Below are 19,706 nucleotides of genomic sequence, written 5' to 3'. Positions count from 1 at the left end.
TATATATATATATATATATATATATATATATATATATATATATATAATTTTTTTTATTGAGTGCATATAGTTTAAATATTAAAAGTAAAATATTCTCTGACATTCTAAAGTCAGAAATTTGGATGAAAAAACAAAAAAAAACTCAGACTTTTTCTACCAAAATGCCAGAGGTCCTCTGAGGTTTAAGTAATACATTTATGAGATGCACATCTGGATATTTTCCAAAGTGCAAGTTGTACTTCCTGACTCAGAACATGTCCTGGGGTCAGACTCGTCATGAACTCATCGAACGGGATCTGGAATACAACATGGCTCCATGGAGTCTGCTCCTGGGAAATGTTTGGATAGCCGGATTGTACCTGAACTCACCACTTCAACTGGGCATCTTCAACTCCCTGAGGGGATCTTAGACTTCTTCTTACAAATTTCTGACTTAACAATGAAAAATTATCTGTTTTTTCTTGCAGAATGTACAACTTGTACAACAAACACCAGATAATGTGCTTTTGTGGAATTAATATGAAACTTTAAGGTTTATTTTTTTCTGTATATGTCCTCCTCTGTGGCCACAAAATATTTTTTATTTGACTCACCATGGCCCTCACACTCTATCAGTTGTCAGGAGTGTAGAACTAATGTAACCAGCAAATTCTGATCTTTGTGGCTCCTCTGCTTATTTGGAAATAGTTTGGCCATCTGCGTCTGACCTTATGACCCCGTGTGAAAATGGGTGACCTGGATGTTCACTATGCAGAAACATTGTATTTTTTTGTTCTTTATACTAAATGTGTGGCGAAATCCTGCATTAAAAATGTACTGTTACAATACAAACTGTTGAAAAGTGAAATGCGCCTCTGGTTGTTTACTTGAAGTTAAAGCAAAGCTATAAAATGGGGCTCTTTCAGAAATCAGAGGAGATAAATCTAGGGTAATACAATTAAAGAACTTACAGAATCAGATTAAAGAGGTCATTTCTTTTGTCTTAATACGGTGATAAATAATAACTTTTACTGTAAAGCCCAATTTTATTTTTTTGACACATTAGAAAACAACTGATCATGAAGTGTTTAGTATCTGATAACAGTTAGTAGCACAGTTAGCACAGCTAGCATTACAAACTGCAAACAGCAGTGGACTAGAGAGGGTAGATCCTCATCTGAACTCTGTGATTTCACATCATGATGGAGTCAAACTTCACATCCATATTTAGTGCAACACTTCTTCTTCTTTCCACTTATCCTCAAGTATTTCCTTTACCTTTTCCCTCCTTGTCTTAACCATTAGATCAGACAAATTGCTAACATAGAATCAGTGTGGGGTACACGGCAGGTTTGCTGCGATGCACCGATCAGGCTTTTACCGGCTCATACCGATTTCTGTTTTTTTTGTTGAAGTTTGCTTTGGGTCAGTTTGTGAGTTTCTTCCTGGAGACTAGAAAATTGATTTATAGAAACCTTTTATTTCAAAAATTAACCACTACCTGACTATAATCTCTTGTATTTACCTGTAAATTATTAATACCTATTCTCCCATTTTAAAAAAGAAACTAGGACTTAAAAAAAGCATGTAAGCAATTCCCTGGTAGAGGTAGTAATGTTTTATTCATTCTAATGTTTTTCCCATTTCTGTATCACAGTCATTCACTAGAAATGTACTGATCAGAGATTTTGTGGCCAATATCTGATCTCTGATTTAGTAGATGTCTGGACTTGCCATCAGAGCTAATACCAATTAGCTCTGATGGCTAAACCCCCCCCCCCAACAAAATACACTTAAAAAAAATCTGCAAACCTTGAAAACTCCCTAATAAATAAAACTTTTCAACTCATTGAAGGACAGAGGAAAGTAGGAATGTTCATTTGTGATGCGTCTGTTGAGCAGATCTGACTGGTAAACAAAGAGAATCACATTCAAACACATCTTTGAAGGAGGTTCAAAGATGTGTTACCTGCTTTTCATTCTTTGCATGGAGATTTGATCAGAAATGACGTCTTTAGATCATTAGAGTGATAATGTTGTTTCCCTATGAACGACACTGGAAAATGGGAACAAAACAACTTTTTTTTTTTTTTTTACAGGATTCATTTCCTCATATAACAGCTTCCTCCTGAGACAGCCATCTTTTCACACACATTTCCTTCTAGTGGCTGCTGTATTTATATCAGATAGAAACAAGTAATAGAGTTAAACTGTTCATTGATCAAACTTATCAAATGATTCTTTTAAATTTACTTTCAAATGTCTCATTTGTGAACACCAGAGCTACAGGGATCTCTTTTCTTTACCTCTAAACTCAGCAACATTTTCAAAATACAGAACAATACATAAGAACATTATAACTGTAGTAACACATTCATTCAGCAGGAGGAATGATTGTTGGTTTTCTATTAAGACAAATCAGTTAGTTGATGTGAATCTAATTTATATTATTAATTGTCATGTAAACGCAGTGAAACTGTGATATTTTCACTCAGGATTATCATACCAGGAGAATTTCATACATGCCTGGTTAGTATTGGAGCAAATGTGACCTTTTAGCAATGTCCCTTGTGAGTAACATTAGTGTTGTTGTTTTTTTTTTGTCTTATGATTCTCTTAAGTACAAATAAATCTAATGTACAGTATGAATGAAACTTCAAGTCAAGTCTTTTGGTTACAAACATTATCACAAGAGTACTTGAAACCCCTTTAAAATCCGTTTAATATCTACCTATTTTAATAATTCAAACACCAAACACACTGCAATATGCATGAAAACACACACTGGAGACAGTCTTAGCACTACCACAGAAGCTAACATCTGCAATATTCCACATGTCCGCTATCCGGGGTACAGCCAATCAGCTGCAAGGAAAATAAATGGCGTAAAGGCTGGATTGGCAGCTTTGAACATGCCAGCCAATAGCGTGTTGAGTAGCATTGCGTCTAAATATTTCAGCTCTCCAGGCTCCATTCTCTCTCAAATATTTTAGATATGATCTATTGAAAAAATACGGCAATAGTTACATTTTCTACATATAGCTTGGAACAAATACTGAACCACCGAACCACAAATATGAGGAGGTCTACTGTATGCAACATATGGGGGGTAGTTAACCTCTAACCAAGTAAAATTATAGACATAGACTCTATTGTCATTCAATTATATATTTAAAATGTGCATATTGAGTGAAATTTTTTGCAAGGCTATTATTATTCATTATGCATCATCTTCAAACGATCTAGACGTTGTTGTAAAAGGCAATCAAATTTTTTTTTTGTCAGTTAATTATATATGCTGCTAGCTTCCTAGCAGTATTAACTTACATTGTGTGGCAAAGACACAACAGCAGCCTGTGTTACCATGACAGTACCCATCTGAAGACTGATTACTTACTGTGTGGTGTGTATATATAGAAAGAAAGAGGATTGGTGTGTCTGCATTTGGCTGACACACCAACAAGCATGTGGGCCGTTTCTTCCACTACGTCCGGTCTTTGGACAATCGGCGCATTTTTGAAAAGAAAAGATCTTTCAGAGCTTTCTTTGACCCAAAAATGTAATCCAGACAAGAAAAGGAATCAGCATGTGACTTGTCTCTAAAACAAAGACTCTTTCCAACAGAGACAGCTAACACATGGCTACGGTATTGTTTAGACAGAGCACCTTACATTGTGCTATAAACTAGGCCTGTAGAGTATACTCTCTAGTATTTAAAAGGCTTATAAATCAGGACATGATAAAAAAAAAACAACGGGCCAGTTCTTTCCAGATTTCCACACTGTGTACATAGAACCCCAGAGGAACCACTCAATATGACATAATATTATTATTTATTTCCCAAAACTAAACCAAAGTACAGAGTTAGTATATGAAATGTTCATATTGACCACAAACACACAGTGGTCTTTATGTTATTTCTGTCCTTTCTTGTTTACAACATGCAGCCATTCATTTATTCAAGACTTTTTTAAAGGTCTCACTACTGGTTTTTTAAATTGAAATTCTTTGGGGAAAATTGCTTGGGATTTCTTTCATATTCATGAGTTAATCCATGCCCTCTGTATGAACAAATACATGATTATGCAGATTCCTTTATTTTGTTGCACCAAAGCCATCTGATAGGATTATGTGTGTTTGTTTAGGTTTTACCTTACAGCAATAATCCTGAATTACTTAGCTGTGATAACGGAAGAACAGCTTTTTGTAGAAATATCTTTTATTGTTCCACAGTGGGAAAAATTTAAAGTGTAACAGCAGTAAAGTAACAGACAATCGAGGCATGAGGTTCACACGAAGATAAAAGTGTAAAAAGTTATAAAAAACAAAACTAAGAAACATACCGTACAGCAAAGGAAAAATTGCAACATAAAATACAGTGTGGTTATCAAATATAGAGTACAATAAAATTGTGCATGTGTATTTGTGCATGAAAAACAACTGACTATTTACAACATGTGAAAATAAAACCGTGCAAGAGAGATGTGAAAATATCAGCAGAAATGTTATTTACAATGAATAACAGTGGAAATAATGCAAATATCATCAGGAATGTAAACCACTGTCCCAGAGTTTAGCTGGGAGGATCACTGATAATGCTTCTTTGCGCGCTTAAGATGCAACTAAGATGCACTAAGTAAATTCCATAATAATATGATTTTATTATGGACGGACACCAGGTGTAGTTTACAGTTTCTCATAATCTACAGGTATTTTTCCAGTCTTTCAAACCAGAGCAGGACAATAGTCAAACAGGATTATGGGATGTTTCATTTTTAAAGCACTTCCTGGGGGTGTTTGTGTTCGCTGCTACATTTAAAAAAAAAAAGCATACATGACTAAGTGATTTAATAATATCATAATTTAATGACAGCTATAGTAGTAGGCAGATGTTCTGACCTCAACACATTGTCTGTCATCTTGCGGTGGTTTTTAAATGAATAGTGGTTGTTTGTCTTGTAGGAGGAGCTTCCAGTAAAACACCTGGGGGAGAAGCTCCTCTGTTGGGGTTTTGCTAAAGTTCTGGTGCTGTCTTTGTCATTTTGACATGAGTTTGGTTTGAGTCATTTGAAAGTTTAGATTTTTCCCTCCCTAACATTTTTGGATTGGCACATTGAATGCTTTTGTCTATAATCCATTTTTGCACAATACACTTTAACTTGCTTGGCAGAAATAACTAAAATCATGAAGCCTTAATAGTCCATAACTCTTCCTTCCAACACTTGGCTAAATAATAAGAACATTAAAAAGTGGTTTCTATTTGTTTTGTTGAAAATATGCCAAACGTTTCTGCTGCTGAGTTTTGCAGGAACAATAAAGAAAAGTGTAAATATGTAGAAACCACTCAGAATCCATCACATTTCCTGCAGCAAGCCCACATCATCACCCATCTAACACTGTGCTGTAGTTGGTTTCTCTAAACATTGTGTTGGGTGGTATGGCCAGACATCTCCTAACTTTGTTCTCATTTGTGCAAAGGACATGTATTCCAGAAATCATTTGTTTTGTTCAGACGTTTGTCTGCAAACCTGCACTGTGGCAGGAACAGCTTTTCCTGATGGGTCCTGCCTTGAACTCTGACATTTGCCCTGCTAAGGTCAGTTTCACGCCAGCAGCAGGTTGTGTGCATTCTGAATGTGGAACGGCGTGGTTTACATTATCTCTCCTGTGTTAAACAGATTAGAGGTTAGTCATGCATGTCCCAACAGCGTGCCTTAAAGCGTTCCAGCATGTTGACATTTGTCACGTTGACATAAGCGTCAGGCACGTTATTCCAAGGAAAACACTGAGCAAAAAATATTTGTCCATCACCACATTGAGCTTATATCAGCTACAACATTGGCTCACACTAGCAGCTGAGTGATTCAATAGTTCTTAGTTTGCTTATTCTTCCATTTATATCCAACATGTGGAAACATTTTCTTGAAAAACTTGTTCAGCTGTTTATGAACCAATGCATGACATCCCATAAACAACGCGGAAACAGTAAGCAGCATTTTCAAAGCCTCCAATCACAGATTTTTACCAGTGGTGGGTTATCATGTGATTCAGCCGTACAAAAGAGGAATCCCTGCTGTTGTTTTCGCGGTATTCAAAATACTTCAGGAAAACTTAGTGGAATTAGCTCCACTTTTTTCCATTAGTCTGGGTTCAGTGTGGATAAAGATGTGAAGCGTCAACAGAAAAGATTAGGAAGCACCTCTAAAACTACTGTGCTGTGTTCCTCACAGTATTGAGAAGAGTCTTTCTTATTCACCCTGAAGTTTTGTTCTAAAAATATATTTCAGATATATTTTAAAATATTTTGTGTAGAACCGGGACTTTAACACATAAATTTCGATTAATTTAACACAAAGATTTTTAATGCAATTGATTGTCTTTGTCTTTTTGCTCAGAAAGTTTCAGTTGGAACCTTTGTATTCATATGTTTCTGGTACACCCACAAGTCTGATGCACAATTGGCATCTACAAACAACTACAATGGATGATGGAGCTGCTTCTCTTGTTCCACTCTAATTAGGCTAATTTTTGCTTCAAAAATACGATCTGATGGGACTCTGGAAAAGACTGTTATGTTCAGGTTGTGCTAAAAGTAGTTAGCTTATCAGTGAAGCTAATCAAGCCTAAACTGGCATTTCAATGCTAAACATGTTGCAGCAGCACAGACGTCCCCAACGCTAATGTCAGCGTCCACAGTCAATATTTCTAAAGAAGTTCCATGAATGATGAGGGGTTTAAATATGTCTATTTATTCAATAATCTAGCAACAAAGTTGGTTTTAGATTTCTAAATCTTGCTTAGTTGGTCCATAGCTTTTGATTAATTGTGATCAATTAGTTTCAGACACAGCAATTAACTCGATTTAAAATTTTTTATTGAGTCCCACTGTAAATTTTGTAACACTACAACCCAAAATCTTGATGTGTTTCACTTGGATTGTATGTCACAGACCAACAGAAGGTGGCACAAAAAAAAACCTCACTAGGGGTGCTACCATCTGCCTTGTGATCTGTTGTTACTGCATGTCAGTACATCTGAATTTAAACATGCTCATAACAGAAATATTTTTTTTGTGAACCTTGATATCTTTTGTTGTGTGTATTTATTCAAACCATAAGGCCATTCTGGGTCTTTGCATATCCTCTTAACCTGAGCTCCCACTAACTGTCACCCCTGCCTCTGACCTCAAGATGTGGGCAAAGACAACATAGGTCCCTGGGGCTAAAACAGCCTTGTTGTGCTCCACCCAAGGCATCACTGTTAAATTACAAAAATACTATGTTTTGCACTTGCTCATTTATTTATCTGTGGTAAATTGACAACACAGCCACACAGTCTGCTGACATTTCTATTCAGACTCAACAGAGTTACACCCAAACTCACCACTTCCAGTTTCTGTTATCTAAGCAAATGACTGACTAATGCAGCTATTAGTTCCAGTGCATGCTTAACAAATTGTTGACAGCCTGTAACCTTCTTCATTTGTTTCTAAAGGGTGTACATGTAAAATACAAGTATCTATAAACCAAATGTTAAACTGGGTCAAAGCATTCAAAGAAATGGATACAGCTCACAAAAACTCATCAGACTATCTTTCCCCTCACACACAGGAGCCACACAACCTTACCAGATATCAGAGTAGAACCAATAGAAAAGGAGCCTACACCAACCACATGCAGCCTGCCAAATATCTAGCTAGCATAGAAAGCAGCTGTTCAGCTGATAGAGACTCCAGTCTGCTGTCCCAAACTTACCTGCAGGAGGTCTGTCATCTACACTGGTGAGCCTGACTGGAGTGCTGGTGTAAAACTTAAGAGAAGGCATATATGTCCATTTAGACTAAAGCTGCAGTATGTCACTTTTAATTAAAATAATTTTTTACAACTGTCATAATGTTGTGTGACAGTATGGTATGAGACAGTTAATATGTGAAATTTTTTTTAGCTCCTCTACTTTCTCCCATGCTCCGAGTACTAACTAGAAACAACCAATCAGAACCAGGAGGAGGGTCTTAACGCTGTCAATCAGCCCTCCCGGTGGCGCTGCCCATCCTCTTTGTCCCCCGTGCTCTCTGTTAGAGCTAGCAAAGCCTGTCATGAATGCAAGGTTAGTTAATATGTCTATCAATGACGACGGATAAATGCCTTTCCTGGAAAGGTAAGTTGCTTGTCTGTCATGTCCTCACTGCCAAATAGGCAGTGAGGACATGAGGTTGACTGACAGCGCTAAGACCCACCTCCTGGCTTTGATTGGTTGTTTGTGGCCAATAGACGCCAATAGACCAATTGGCGTCTATTGGTTCAGACGCCAATAGTAGCTCAGGGAGAAGGTGGAGGAGGTTGATCTTTTCACAGATTAGGTCTCATACTGTCATGACATGAGGACAGTTTTAAAATATAAAAAACATTTTGTTAATAAAAGTTACATACGGCACCTTGAATGTTATGAGAGCAGATTGGAGCCTCCTAAGCAGTCATTATTTCATTACACTTGGAGCTCACCAAGACGTTGTGCCGTTTGTGTGAGAGCATTTGCTGTTGGCTATGGACACTTATTACCTGAAGCTCTTTTTGTGCAGTTCTTCAGCTAATCTGAAGGTCACATGAACTTTCAAGATCTGAAGATACTGACTGCAGAACGTTGGTGACCTCTGCTCACTGTGTGCCTCAGCACATTTTTTTGAGTTTCAAAGCAGTCAGTCACTGGTCAGGCACTATCAAACTCACTCTGATCATCAACCAAATCTGCACTTGTTGGCGTTTTCATGTCCTTGTAGCTCGCTCACTGTGACTTGCTACATTACAAGTCACAGTAATGGGTCAATGAGTGTGCCCTGCAGCTATTAAGAACATACCCACTAGCTTAAATTCTGAATATGATTGGTTGAACAAATTGATGATTCGTGTGTTTCAGTGTCTTGGTTATTCTATCTAGGATACAGAATCCATGGAGAAAGAAAACTCTGCCAGGAGACTGAACATAACTGGCTAATACATTTCCGTACATCAAAGTATTGCCAACAATCTTATAGTTTTGACAATCAGCCTATTTATCAATTAATCTGATGTATATACTGTACTTCCTTTCAGTTTGGAGGTCATTAGACCCAAACAGGCCGGGTAGAAGCTGTACTCCCTTTATTATGTCCAGTAGTTTACTCACTTGTTGGACACTGTGACTTTATATTTAAAAAGAACTATGTGATTTCTGTTTTTGATTTAAATGGCCTGGTCACCATCAATAGCCACTATGGACATGTTAAACAGAGTAAGTGCCAGCTGCTGAATCAAACAGATGGCCTTTTTCAGTCTGATGGGGCTCTCTTCTCACACTGAAGTCAGAGCAGAATGGGTAAAAATATAAATAGAGTTTGGTGAAGAAGGAGGAGAGTCATGTGAGAGGAGGACAGACTGAGTCAGAGCTTAAGTTTTCTGCTGTCTAGCAGAAGTGAAGTTGCCTAGCTTAGCACTGAGCTTCACAACAAACAGCTTTAAGTTCAGGCCGATAAACAGTTTGAATGACTGATGAGCTGAGCATCTTCCTAACGTTTTGGTCAGATCACATCAGGACACTTAAAAGGAACATGGAGCATGAAGTAAGTGTTTGTTTGATTAAAGTCAGTTACTGTACTCCCTCAGCAGATGGGCTTACAGTCTCTTTTAAGTGAAGGCTAGTTTGTCTCAGAGACAAAATGGAAAGCAGTTTGTTGCGTAAGGGAACTGTTGCATCTGTACTTGGAGCTCTAAAGATCTGGATTTATGATTTTCAGACTGGTATTAACTAGGGTAGATCAGCTCACAGGATGACTTCATCCACAGTCAGACAGGGAGCCATCCATCCATATGGCCCTTCTTCCGTCCGTCTGTTCCTCCACCCATGCTTCCATACACAAATGTACATGTATTTGCACTGTGAAGTGAAACTGATGTAATCTGAAGAACACCTACTTTGTACCTCTGCACCAAGAGATTATGCAAACTCTTCAAACAGAGAGATTACACAAGATCCAAACCTAAGATGGCAGGAGCGCCAACCACAGCTAGACTGTGCTGCTCAAATGCACTAGAGATACAAATAAACAGACATTTTGAGTAATATGTCAAAATCTTTATTAAACAGCTGTACACAAATCTAAAGAGGTACAATTAAAAGTGATTAGTGTATAAACTTCATTATGATTAGCAACAAAATGACAATTGTGTGTCCTTTTTCTGACCTATACGTGTGTATATGGGGGATATATTTTCATTGCAATATAAGTCATCTAATATTGAAATGGCAAAAGTACTGTTAATACCACATGGATTACAGTAAAATACAGACACATGATTTCTTCTCTTTTGCTTGAAACAAACTCAGCAGCATTGTGGATCGCCTGAATTCAGATGTTTTAGGGCGCCATAATAACAAAATGCAAAAGTTTCTGGTAATTCTGTTTAGATTTGTCAAACTGCATGGAAAATATAGCCAAGGATCCCCAACATAACCATGGAAATGTGTCCAAATTTGATTCTCAAGTATTTTAGCCTTGAAGCATATATAAAGTGAAAGGAAGTAGCTCAAACACTGAACCCTGTGGTACTCCTTAGCATTCTCATCAACATGAACAAATTAAAACCTGTCAGGTGTGATTCCCTTTATTCAAACAAAATGTTTCAAACACAGTCAATTGTATCGAAAAACAGAAAAACAACAAAATCAATGATAATATGAATCATTTTAACTCATACTAGAATAACATATTCCACTGTCTCCCATTTTTCTCTGACTTGTCTCAGCGCTGCCAGTTGCTTTGTGAATTGATTAGTGGGTCAGAGGTCACCATCCTGTGTCTATAGGTTCTGCTTTAAACGAAATGTATAACCTGTGGCGTCTGCTGGTGAACATTGTTTGTACAGCAATGTGATCCTCTACCACAGAAATCCAGAATAGAAGAGAGGGAGGATCAAACCTTTTCTCAAAGACTGATGTAATGATGGCTGTGAAGAAGTGTGTAATACCTCTAAATTTGTACAAATTCTTGTTTTTCCTATTCCAAAGTATTTTGGGAATTGTAGTTTTTATCTCTAGTGCAAAGTTGGTGACTGTTATTTGGAGGATTAGGGAGAGATGAGAAAGTATGTCTCATCTCTCAGAGGAGACATACCAGAGGATCAGTCTCAATCTAAAGAGATGAGACAAACCTGAGTTTGGCACTTTTACTGACCGGGAGAAGTGCTGGCTGGAGTCTCAGTCCATCTCTGTTGGAGTTGTTGTTGAGACTAACTGGAGAATAAATATCTTATGAAGCTGTATCAAAAATAACATCTGACCTTTGCACTGCAGGTGACGTTGGAGAAGGTTCTTGGGATCACATCTCCAGGAAACCGAGCGCTGGCCTGTGACCCGCGTACCGGACTGCTGGCGTATCCTGCTGGGTGAGTAAGTCATAGTGTGTGGATGGGATGTGGGCGGGGCCTGTGTGATGATGGTAAAAGTTGCTGGGATGTGATGTAGCAGCGGAAAAGAATATTAAGATGTTGAAATAAACCAAACCATATTAAAAAGATTGGGAATGGACATTATTTTCACATTTTTAAAATAGTTTTATGATACAGATGCACTGGGCCGATCTCTGACCTGCCGATAAAAGTTTTATCTCATTACTGATTTCTTTTTAATAACTATATGTAAAATTGTAAGATTTTTTTTATACTTTCTGAATCAATTTTAAGTGTGACTTTTTTTCTTCTTAGCACTAAGAGTAACAGAGTTGACACTCTGCCTCACTAATATCTAGAAATCCAGTATGATGCTCCATGTATCTGTTCAAATAAAATCACAACTACAAGAATTCTCTGTATCATAAAATACTGGTGTGGAATTCCAAACACAGAAATCCAGTATGGAATCCAGTATAGAATTACAAACAATAACTCCACTAATTCTAAAACAGTACAACAACACGCTATTTCAGAAAGCTACATTTTCACAATACTTTACATCATAATTTATATGCTCAATAATGTTGTTAGGTATTGTGTTTATGTTTGTATCTTCTTCTCTACTGTCTGTGTTTTATTTTGTTCCTGGGTGTTTCTTGTTCAAAATGAAGTTATAGGGCAAAGAAAATGTGGTGAGAGGAAACGGAACTGCTGCGTAAACAGTCTTAACCCCCTTCAAAATAAGAGCATACATATAAACATCCACTTGAAGAATTCTTAGCTGTCGATAATCAAAACCTCTACTCATGGGTCAAATTTTATTCAACTGAAAGTTTAAAAACAGCCAAGTAAATTAGTGGTTTAGAATTTATCAGGAAAAATTTAATTACGGTAAGCTAAGTGCGCTACATGTTCTCAAAGTTGGCTAAAGGGCTAAACAAAAAATGAGCTCCTCTCTTAGCGCTTTAACAGAGTAACTGATTAGCAGATGTGTGCCCACCACTTGTCACAAGATATTTTCTGTGAAATCAATAAAAAATATCTTCGAGCAAAAAAATTCTGATTTGCATTTTATGTAGTAGAAGTTAAATCATGTATTAATTTATCCATGCATCCATTGTCTAACACCCTTGTCCCTAGTGGGGTCAGGAGTTGCCGGTGTCTTTCTCCAGCTAACGTGCCAGGCGAGAGGCGGGGTCAGCCTGGACAGGTCGCCAGTCTGTTGCAGGGCAACACAGAAACACACAGGACAAACAACCATGCACACACACACTCACACCGAGGGAGAATTTAGAGAGACCAATTTACCTGACAGTCATGTTTTTGGGCTGTGGGAGGAAGCCGGAGAACCCACGTATGCACAGGGAGAACATGCAAACTCCATGCAGAAAGATCCTGGGCCAGGACCTTCTTGCTGCAAGGCAACAGTTCTACCAACTGCACCACTGTGCAGCCCCTGTATTAATTCGTTGCAACTATAAATAAGCCTTAGGTGCAGCGTACATTCATTTGGCACGCATTTAAAACCTGGAAAAGAACCATTGTTGTGTTTTAGAAGAATGCCAGTGTCCACGGATCAGCCGTGTTAACTGCTTTACCTCAACACTGCAAAATCGAGTTCTCCAATCAGCTGCAGGTATGGGAGGCTATGGAGATTATGATTGGTCGGTATGTGTTCAGGTTCCACATCAGCTCGACAGCAAAGACTTCAGCATACTGAGAGATGCTGAAGTAAAGACTAGAGAGTGGGTTAGTGGAACTGTGTGGGGAGAAAGAGGGGGTGAATCTAGGTCATTCTGGGGAAAAATAAAGAGACATTCATGCAACACTGTAAATGTTATGTTTTAAGCAGAGCAGAAGGATTTAATGAGGCTGGACCTTTCCTCATCGGTTTGATTCTGCAGACATGCTGCACAGTCTGTGTCTGATTGTATTATGTCACTACTGTCTACATCCAGGGCTGTGTGCAATTAGGCTGCAGTTAGAGAGATCAGCTTTAGCAATCTGTCTATAAAACACATCAAACTGGTTTTAGATTTGTTGTTTTTTTTACTCATCCAAAAAAGGGATGTGATAACAAATAACAGCAAAGACTAAATCAGCTGCAACTGTGTTGAACCATGGGTCCGGTAGCATACAAGAGTAACAGAAGGAGCCGATAGAGCAGAGACCCCTCCTCCTTCAGCCCCAACCCTCTGCTGCATTGCAGATGTGCTGCAGGACCGTCCAGTTCACAGTCAGGCAAAGGAAATGCTGACTGGATCTTCTTCTTCACGTGATGAAGTCCTTTAATACTCCAGCTCTGCATGGTTTCATACAGCCGACACACAAACTGTTTTCAGGACTCTCAGCTGGAACCTTTTTCAGTCCGTCAGCAAACAGACTTACAGACTTTCTGTTAGAACACAGAAAGTTTGACCTGAGCTGCAGTCCTAACTTACTCAGACCCAAAGCAGTCTACACATTTACATCCACAAAGCAGTAGTTTAGCTTTCACCTTTATTTCCCTTTTATGTCTTTTACTTTAATATCTTTTGGTATACACAGTGATAAAATTCAGGGCAAATTTGTATAGGGGAATAAGCTCTCCTTCCTGAGAACTTCATTCGCTCAGAATTTAGGTTGAAGAGAGCTTCTATTTTTCATTTAGCACTTTTGCTAACTTTGAAAACGTTTAGCGCACTTAGCTTCCCATGAATTAATTTAGTAAATTTTCATTTGAATAAACTTCAACGTCTGTGTTGAAGTTTTGGTTTTTGACTGTTTATCATTAAGTTTGACATTTATATTCATGTTTTTATTTTGAAGTGGGTGAAGGCTGTTTACACCGCAGTTTCATGTCTTCTCCTTTATTTCCCCAATAAAATAAAAATATGAACATATAGAGAACAAGATATAAACATAAATACAATATCAACAGGATTATAGAATATGTACATTACACTGTCAAAATCAAATTAGTAGTTGAGGGCTACAGTCTTTCAAGGGCAGATACAATCTGAATTGAAGTTAGCGATTTAGCCTGAGCTTCTGCTAAATACAGTGTTAGTGTAACACGTTAGTGTTAGCAGGACTAATGTTTATGATTAATGCTTTAAGGTGGGCTCAATTTGTATCCATTTAGTGAGATGAGTATCTAAAGAATATTGGTTTATACTGTTGATACTATCAAAATATTGATTATTTTTAAAACCTACATGTTAAGTAGACATATAAACTGAGTCTGATTTGACCAAACTAAACATTTTCTCCAGCTGGAGCCCTTAGTTTTTAGAAAAGTTAGATAGATAATACTTTATTGATCCCAAAAGGGGAAATTTTGTTTGTCCCAGCATAGCTCACAATAATAATAATAAAAATGAATAAAACTTTTGATGAACCTTTGGCCAAAAAGGTGGAAGCTTTTCTTAAGCCTTTTCCAGAAAACAAACCAAAACCCTTTCACCCTTCTATTTCCCTCACTTCTCCCCCACAATGAGTTGCTTCTCCAGTCTCACCCCAATAACACCTCAAGATCTTCACAAACACACACAACACGCCGTTTTACACTTAGTACCAAGTTTGAATTGAAATAAAAACAAAAAACCATTCAACTGTGTTAAAAACAAGCACCAGTCTTACACAAAGCACTATAAAGACGCCTGGCGGTGAAGCCCACCGTCTCCAGAGTACATGAAGCTGTAGAGGATAATTGCAGTAAGGAATGTTGGTTTTTAGAAACAGTGTGAAAGAAAGGTGAATATAATGCTGCTGATGTTGCAGCTTTCACACCTCCAGTCAGACTCAGCATAACTTAGCTTCACACAGCTCGCCGACTCTCACAAGGTTTCTGTGTGTGTGTGTTTTACCATTTCTCACCTTGGAAGGCCACAAGGCTTTCCAAGGTGAGAATAGAAATAGGTCTTTCTATTTTCACAAGGACTTTGCATTGACTTCCACTCATTTTTTATTCATTTTATATTTTATTGTCCTAATCGTAACCATTATATGATTAACCCAAGACAACTTCAACTAAGTTCACACCTTAGTCCTAAATCTAATCTAAAAACAGCAATTTTCCTTATGGGGCCCAAAGCCTGAGCCCCATAAGGAGCAGTGAATCTTGCCAGCATAGTACTTGTTGGAAAAATGGTTTGTGTAACTTTTTGCACCACAACATTGAGCCTATGGGCATTGGAGCATAAGCTGCAGCAGATTTAATTCACTCTAACTTGATTCAGACGTGTTCAGCCAGGAGCCAAGGCTGCTTAGAAAACTCTTTACTAGCTTTGGAAGGGAAAGGAAGTGAAGCCCAGCCCCGATTCCCAACACCAGGTCATAATTAAGCTCAGTGTGTGTCTAGAGAGTTGTGGTTGAGCGATGAAATGGAAATAACAATGCAAAGTCAAGCTTATTCATCAGGCATAACATTATGACTTCAGAAAGTCTGTTTTCATCCATATGTCAAAACAGCTGGAAACTTTTCATACATTCCACAAAGAGTTATCCCTCATTTTCTCTGTCAATCTTTTTACATTAGGGCCTTGTGGGAAAGTCTGAAAGGACGTGACCTACAAGCTCCACAGATAATCTAATTGGATTTGAAGGTATCAATTTAAAAGAAGCCAAATCTACGGAAGTATCTTCCCAAAATTCACAGGGGCCAGAAGTTCTGTTGGTAACTGTGTAGTCCTAAACACCCACAAATGTAATTGTTTGCAAGTCAATGGGTTACATCCAGTCTTCACCTCCAAAGCAATCTATTGTCAGGATCAAGCACTAGGCAACAGTGCTAGTGCTTGCTCCTCGCATTAGCACTGGATCACTAGCACTAGCACTAGCACTAGCACTAGGAAGGATTCTTCTTCATAGTCCTTAAGAAGGATTCCCTTTTAACAAAAGATAAGTGATGCCTATTAGCAGCAGCATAAAAACTAAGGGGGAGGAGAAATTATTAGCTTCATTTTCATAACAAACGTGCACAAAGCTTTGTCAAAATTCCATGAAAGTCAAAGACACAATTTCTCAATTGTGGTATTTCCATTAAATAAGAAACAATCATAATCACAAGTGTTTGTTTACGCGACAATCCAAAGTCAAGCTGCTCCTTGATCCTCTTACCACTTCCTGTTGTCTTCTTCGTCTTTTCCGCCAGATGAAGATGTTGATCCTGTGATTCGTATGATGCAAAAAACGTTTTTCCATTGCAGTTCTGCAAAATACACTAATATCACTACAACCAAAAAACCATCCTTGCACATTTTTTTTTCTTAAAACAAGTCTTTCCAAAATTGACATGTTTCCATTAAGCAAATGTATTTTCATAATTCCTAATTGCACAATGTCATGGTGAATGGAAACACAGTGACATGCGTGTAGTCTAAACTTGATTTGAATTATTACTAACCAGTGCAGTGATTGGATTTTGTAAATCATTAGTTTGCTAGTGTAGAAAACCTAATCTTCATTTGTTTACTCTAATCCACACTGTCCCACAATGACTTTATCTTATGGCAATTTTTGAAAATAATTTTTTTTATTGGGTGCCACCCCACAGACCTGTCTGCTACATCATAAAGGATCTCTGTTCCTCTCTAACATGTACTCATCCCTAAAGCCCCTCTCTCTGACCCTCTTTAAACTTCTCCATGAACACTCCCAGGAAATACACTGCTCAAAAAAATAAAGGGAACACTTAAACAGGTGTTTCACACTTAAAGTGTTCCCTTTATTTTTTTGAGCAGTATATTTCACAGTAGCCGTTTCTCTTAATGAAGCCATAATCTGTCTCCTTAGCCTTAAATTAAAAATCCTAATGAGCAGCCACAGTTAGTGCTGGAGAAAAATCGATTAAAATAAGGAGGTTTTTTTAACCTGCTGCCTTGTGTTGTACTGTTTGTTCTGCTGCTTCCTTTGCCTGCCAGCTTGTTTTCATTTTTCTCTCTCACACGCCTCCTTTCTGTTTGTCTCGCTCAGCCTTTGTGATCCTGTGTTTCTCCAGGTGTGTCATCATCCTGCTGAATCCTCGCAAGAACAAAGAGCAGCACATCTTGAACAGTTCCAGGTAAAATGACCCCTGACCTCTACCTCTGCAGCCCAAGCTAACACATCCAAATGTCTACAGTACTATGAACAGCTTATCCTAGAGGAAGTCACCTTTCTGTGTACAGTTCAAGAGAAAAGTTTACATCCACTCATTTACAGCATTAATTACCTTATTTATTTGTGCTTGTAATGGAACTTTTCTGTTTTTTCCTACAAAATGATGATCCAATTTTATTTATTTCCTTTAGTAAATTTAGCATTTTGACGTTCTCAGAAATGTTTGTGTGAAGCAGGTGAATCTGAAACTTCTCCTCCTATGAGTTTATCCAGAGAAACTCCTTCTAACTTATAAATTATGGAGTACTTATACTTACTTATCTAGCAACTCAGACCAGGAGCATCTAGTATATATACCGTACTTCACTCAAACCTGAACAGGAATCAAACCTATTAGTTAGAGCAAAAAGATTCTAAGAAACTCTTATTAGTTTATACAGAGAAACTCCTGGTGTACCTGATCTTATTCTGCTTAGCAACCGAAAACAGGAACATTTAGTTTTATACTTCACTCAATCCAGTGCAGGATTTTGAACAAACTTAGAATCTAGAGAAGCTATTTTTCTTTTCTTAGTTTATCCAGAGAAACTTCTTTACTTTAGAAATTATGGAATACTTTTTGTTTTCCTTTTGCTTTTCTTTTGTTATTTTGTCTTACTCATGTAAAGCGCTTTGAATGACCTTGTTGCTGAAAATGTGCTATATAAATAAAATTGCCTTACCTTACTTCGAAGACCATAATCACATCATAATCTGATGAGTGTGTGTGTGTGTGCAGAAAGGCGATCACTACATTGGCATTTTCTCCCGATGGGAAATATGTCGTAACGGGAGAGGTGAGTATTTGTTGACCTCCACATAAAAACATCAGAGAACGCAGGGTTGAGTTTTCCTGAAGACGATTCTCATGTTTTTGATTTCCCGCTCCGTCTCCCTCAGAGCGGTCACATGCCAGCGGTTCGGGTCTGGGAGGTGTCGGAGCACGCTCAGGTCGCAGAGCTGCAGGAGCATAAATATGGAGTGTCCTGTGTGGCGTTTTCTCCCAATGGGAAATACATTGTCAGCGTGGGCTACCAGCACGACATGATGGTCAACGTGTGGAACTGGAAGGTACACCTGCAGCCGGTGGGCGGGCGCCAGGGGAAACCGTTCACTCATCCCACTTGTTAACATGTTCTCTTGTGTGTTTGTCAGAAAAACGTGGTGGTGGCAGCCAATAAGGTCTCCAGCAAAGTGACGGCCGTCTCCTTCTCATACGACAGCTCCTACTTTGTTACTGCTGGCAACCGACACGTTAAGTTCTGGTACCTGGACCACACCAAGACCTCAAAGGTTCAGTGTGAACACTAATGTCGTTATGACCAGCTGAGAGTAGAACCGGAGCGGACTGTTGCCATTGTTTGTTTGTCTGCAGGTGAACGCCACTGTTCCCCTGCTGGGGCGTTCAGGGCTGCTCGGAGAACTACGGAATAACTTCTTTAGCGACGTGGCGTGTGGCCGCGGGCGACAGTCCTCCTCTACCTTCTGCATCACGTCCTCAGGTCTGCTGTGTGAGTTTAATGACCGAAGGCTGCTTGACAAGTGGGTGGACCTGCGGGTGAGTCCAAGGATGTTTAAGGAATCTTAAGGATTTCAAAAATTACATTCCTGTTATTCTCTGGAGATGCACATCAGCAGTATTTGGGTTGTTTTTCTGTTCATGATTTCTTATTTTCCATATTTTGGCTGAAAAGAGATGGGTTGTCATTACAAAAATGCCAGTTGCACTGCAAAAACACTAAATGTCAGCAGAGTTAGTTTCTAGAACAACATCCAAAGTTTTGAACATCACAGATTCTCTGTTCAATCCATCATCTGGACATGGAAACATTTCAAGACATGGACGTCCATCTAACCTAACTGAAGGACAAGAATAGCATCAGTCAGCCTCATGGTGACTTTGGAGCAGCTGCAGAGAAAGGCCTTAAAAAACCTGTATCGGTCGATCAACGAAAGCGTTCAGGAGGTGTAAAAACTTTTCAATGTTTCACACAAAATCAACCTTCGTCACCTGAGCCGATCCGTCAGGTTTATCCTGCTGCAGCAGCATAGACCTTGTGCTGGCATGTCACTGGCTTAACAGCAGTGTGTGTATGCGTGCGTGGGGGTGTGCATGCGTGGGGTTGGGTGTGCGTGTGTGTCGCTGATGTGATGTGAATTTTGCTCTAAAGTGAACTTCCTCTG

General features: G+C 38.6%; 1 protein-coding gene across 2 annotated transcripts in view; it reads left to right on the top strand.

The window, feature by feature from the left end:
* Positions 1 to 19,706, top strand: part of mapkbp1 (mitogen-activated protein kinase binding protein 1) — a 38,830-nt gene that overhangs the window by 2,909 nt on the left and 16,215 nt on the right. For both annotated transcript variants that reach the window (XM_023352906.1, XM_014473712.2), the window contains exons 2-7: positions 11,305 to 11,396; positions 17,383 to 17,445; positions 18,262 to 18,319; positions 18,423 to 18,593; positions 18,678 to 18,815; positions 18,898 to 19,080. In XM_023352906.1, the coding sequence (XP_023208674.1) occupies positions 11,305 to 11,396; positions 17,383 to 17,445; positions 18,262 to 18,319; positions 18,423 to 18,593; positions 18,678 to 18,815; positions 18,898 to 19,080 (705 nt within the window). The remainder of the gene's footprint in view (positions 1 to 11,304; positions 11,397 to 17,382; positions 17,446 to 18,261; positions 18,320 to 18,422; positions 18,594 to 18,677; positions 18,816 to 18,897; positions 19,081 to 19,706) is intronic.

Source organism: Xiphophorus maculatus, chromosome 19, assembly GCF_002775205.1.
Source record: "Xiphophorus maculatus strain JP 163 A chromosome 19, X_maculatus-5.0-male, whole genome shotgun sequence".
Lineage (NCBI taxonomy): Eukaryota > Metazoa > Chordata > Actinopteri > Cyprinodontiformes > Poeciliidae > Xiphophorus > Xiphophorus maculatus.
This window is presented reverse-complemented; position numbering and strand designations above follow the sequence as displayed.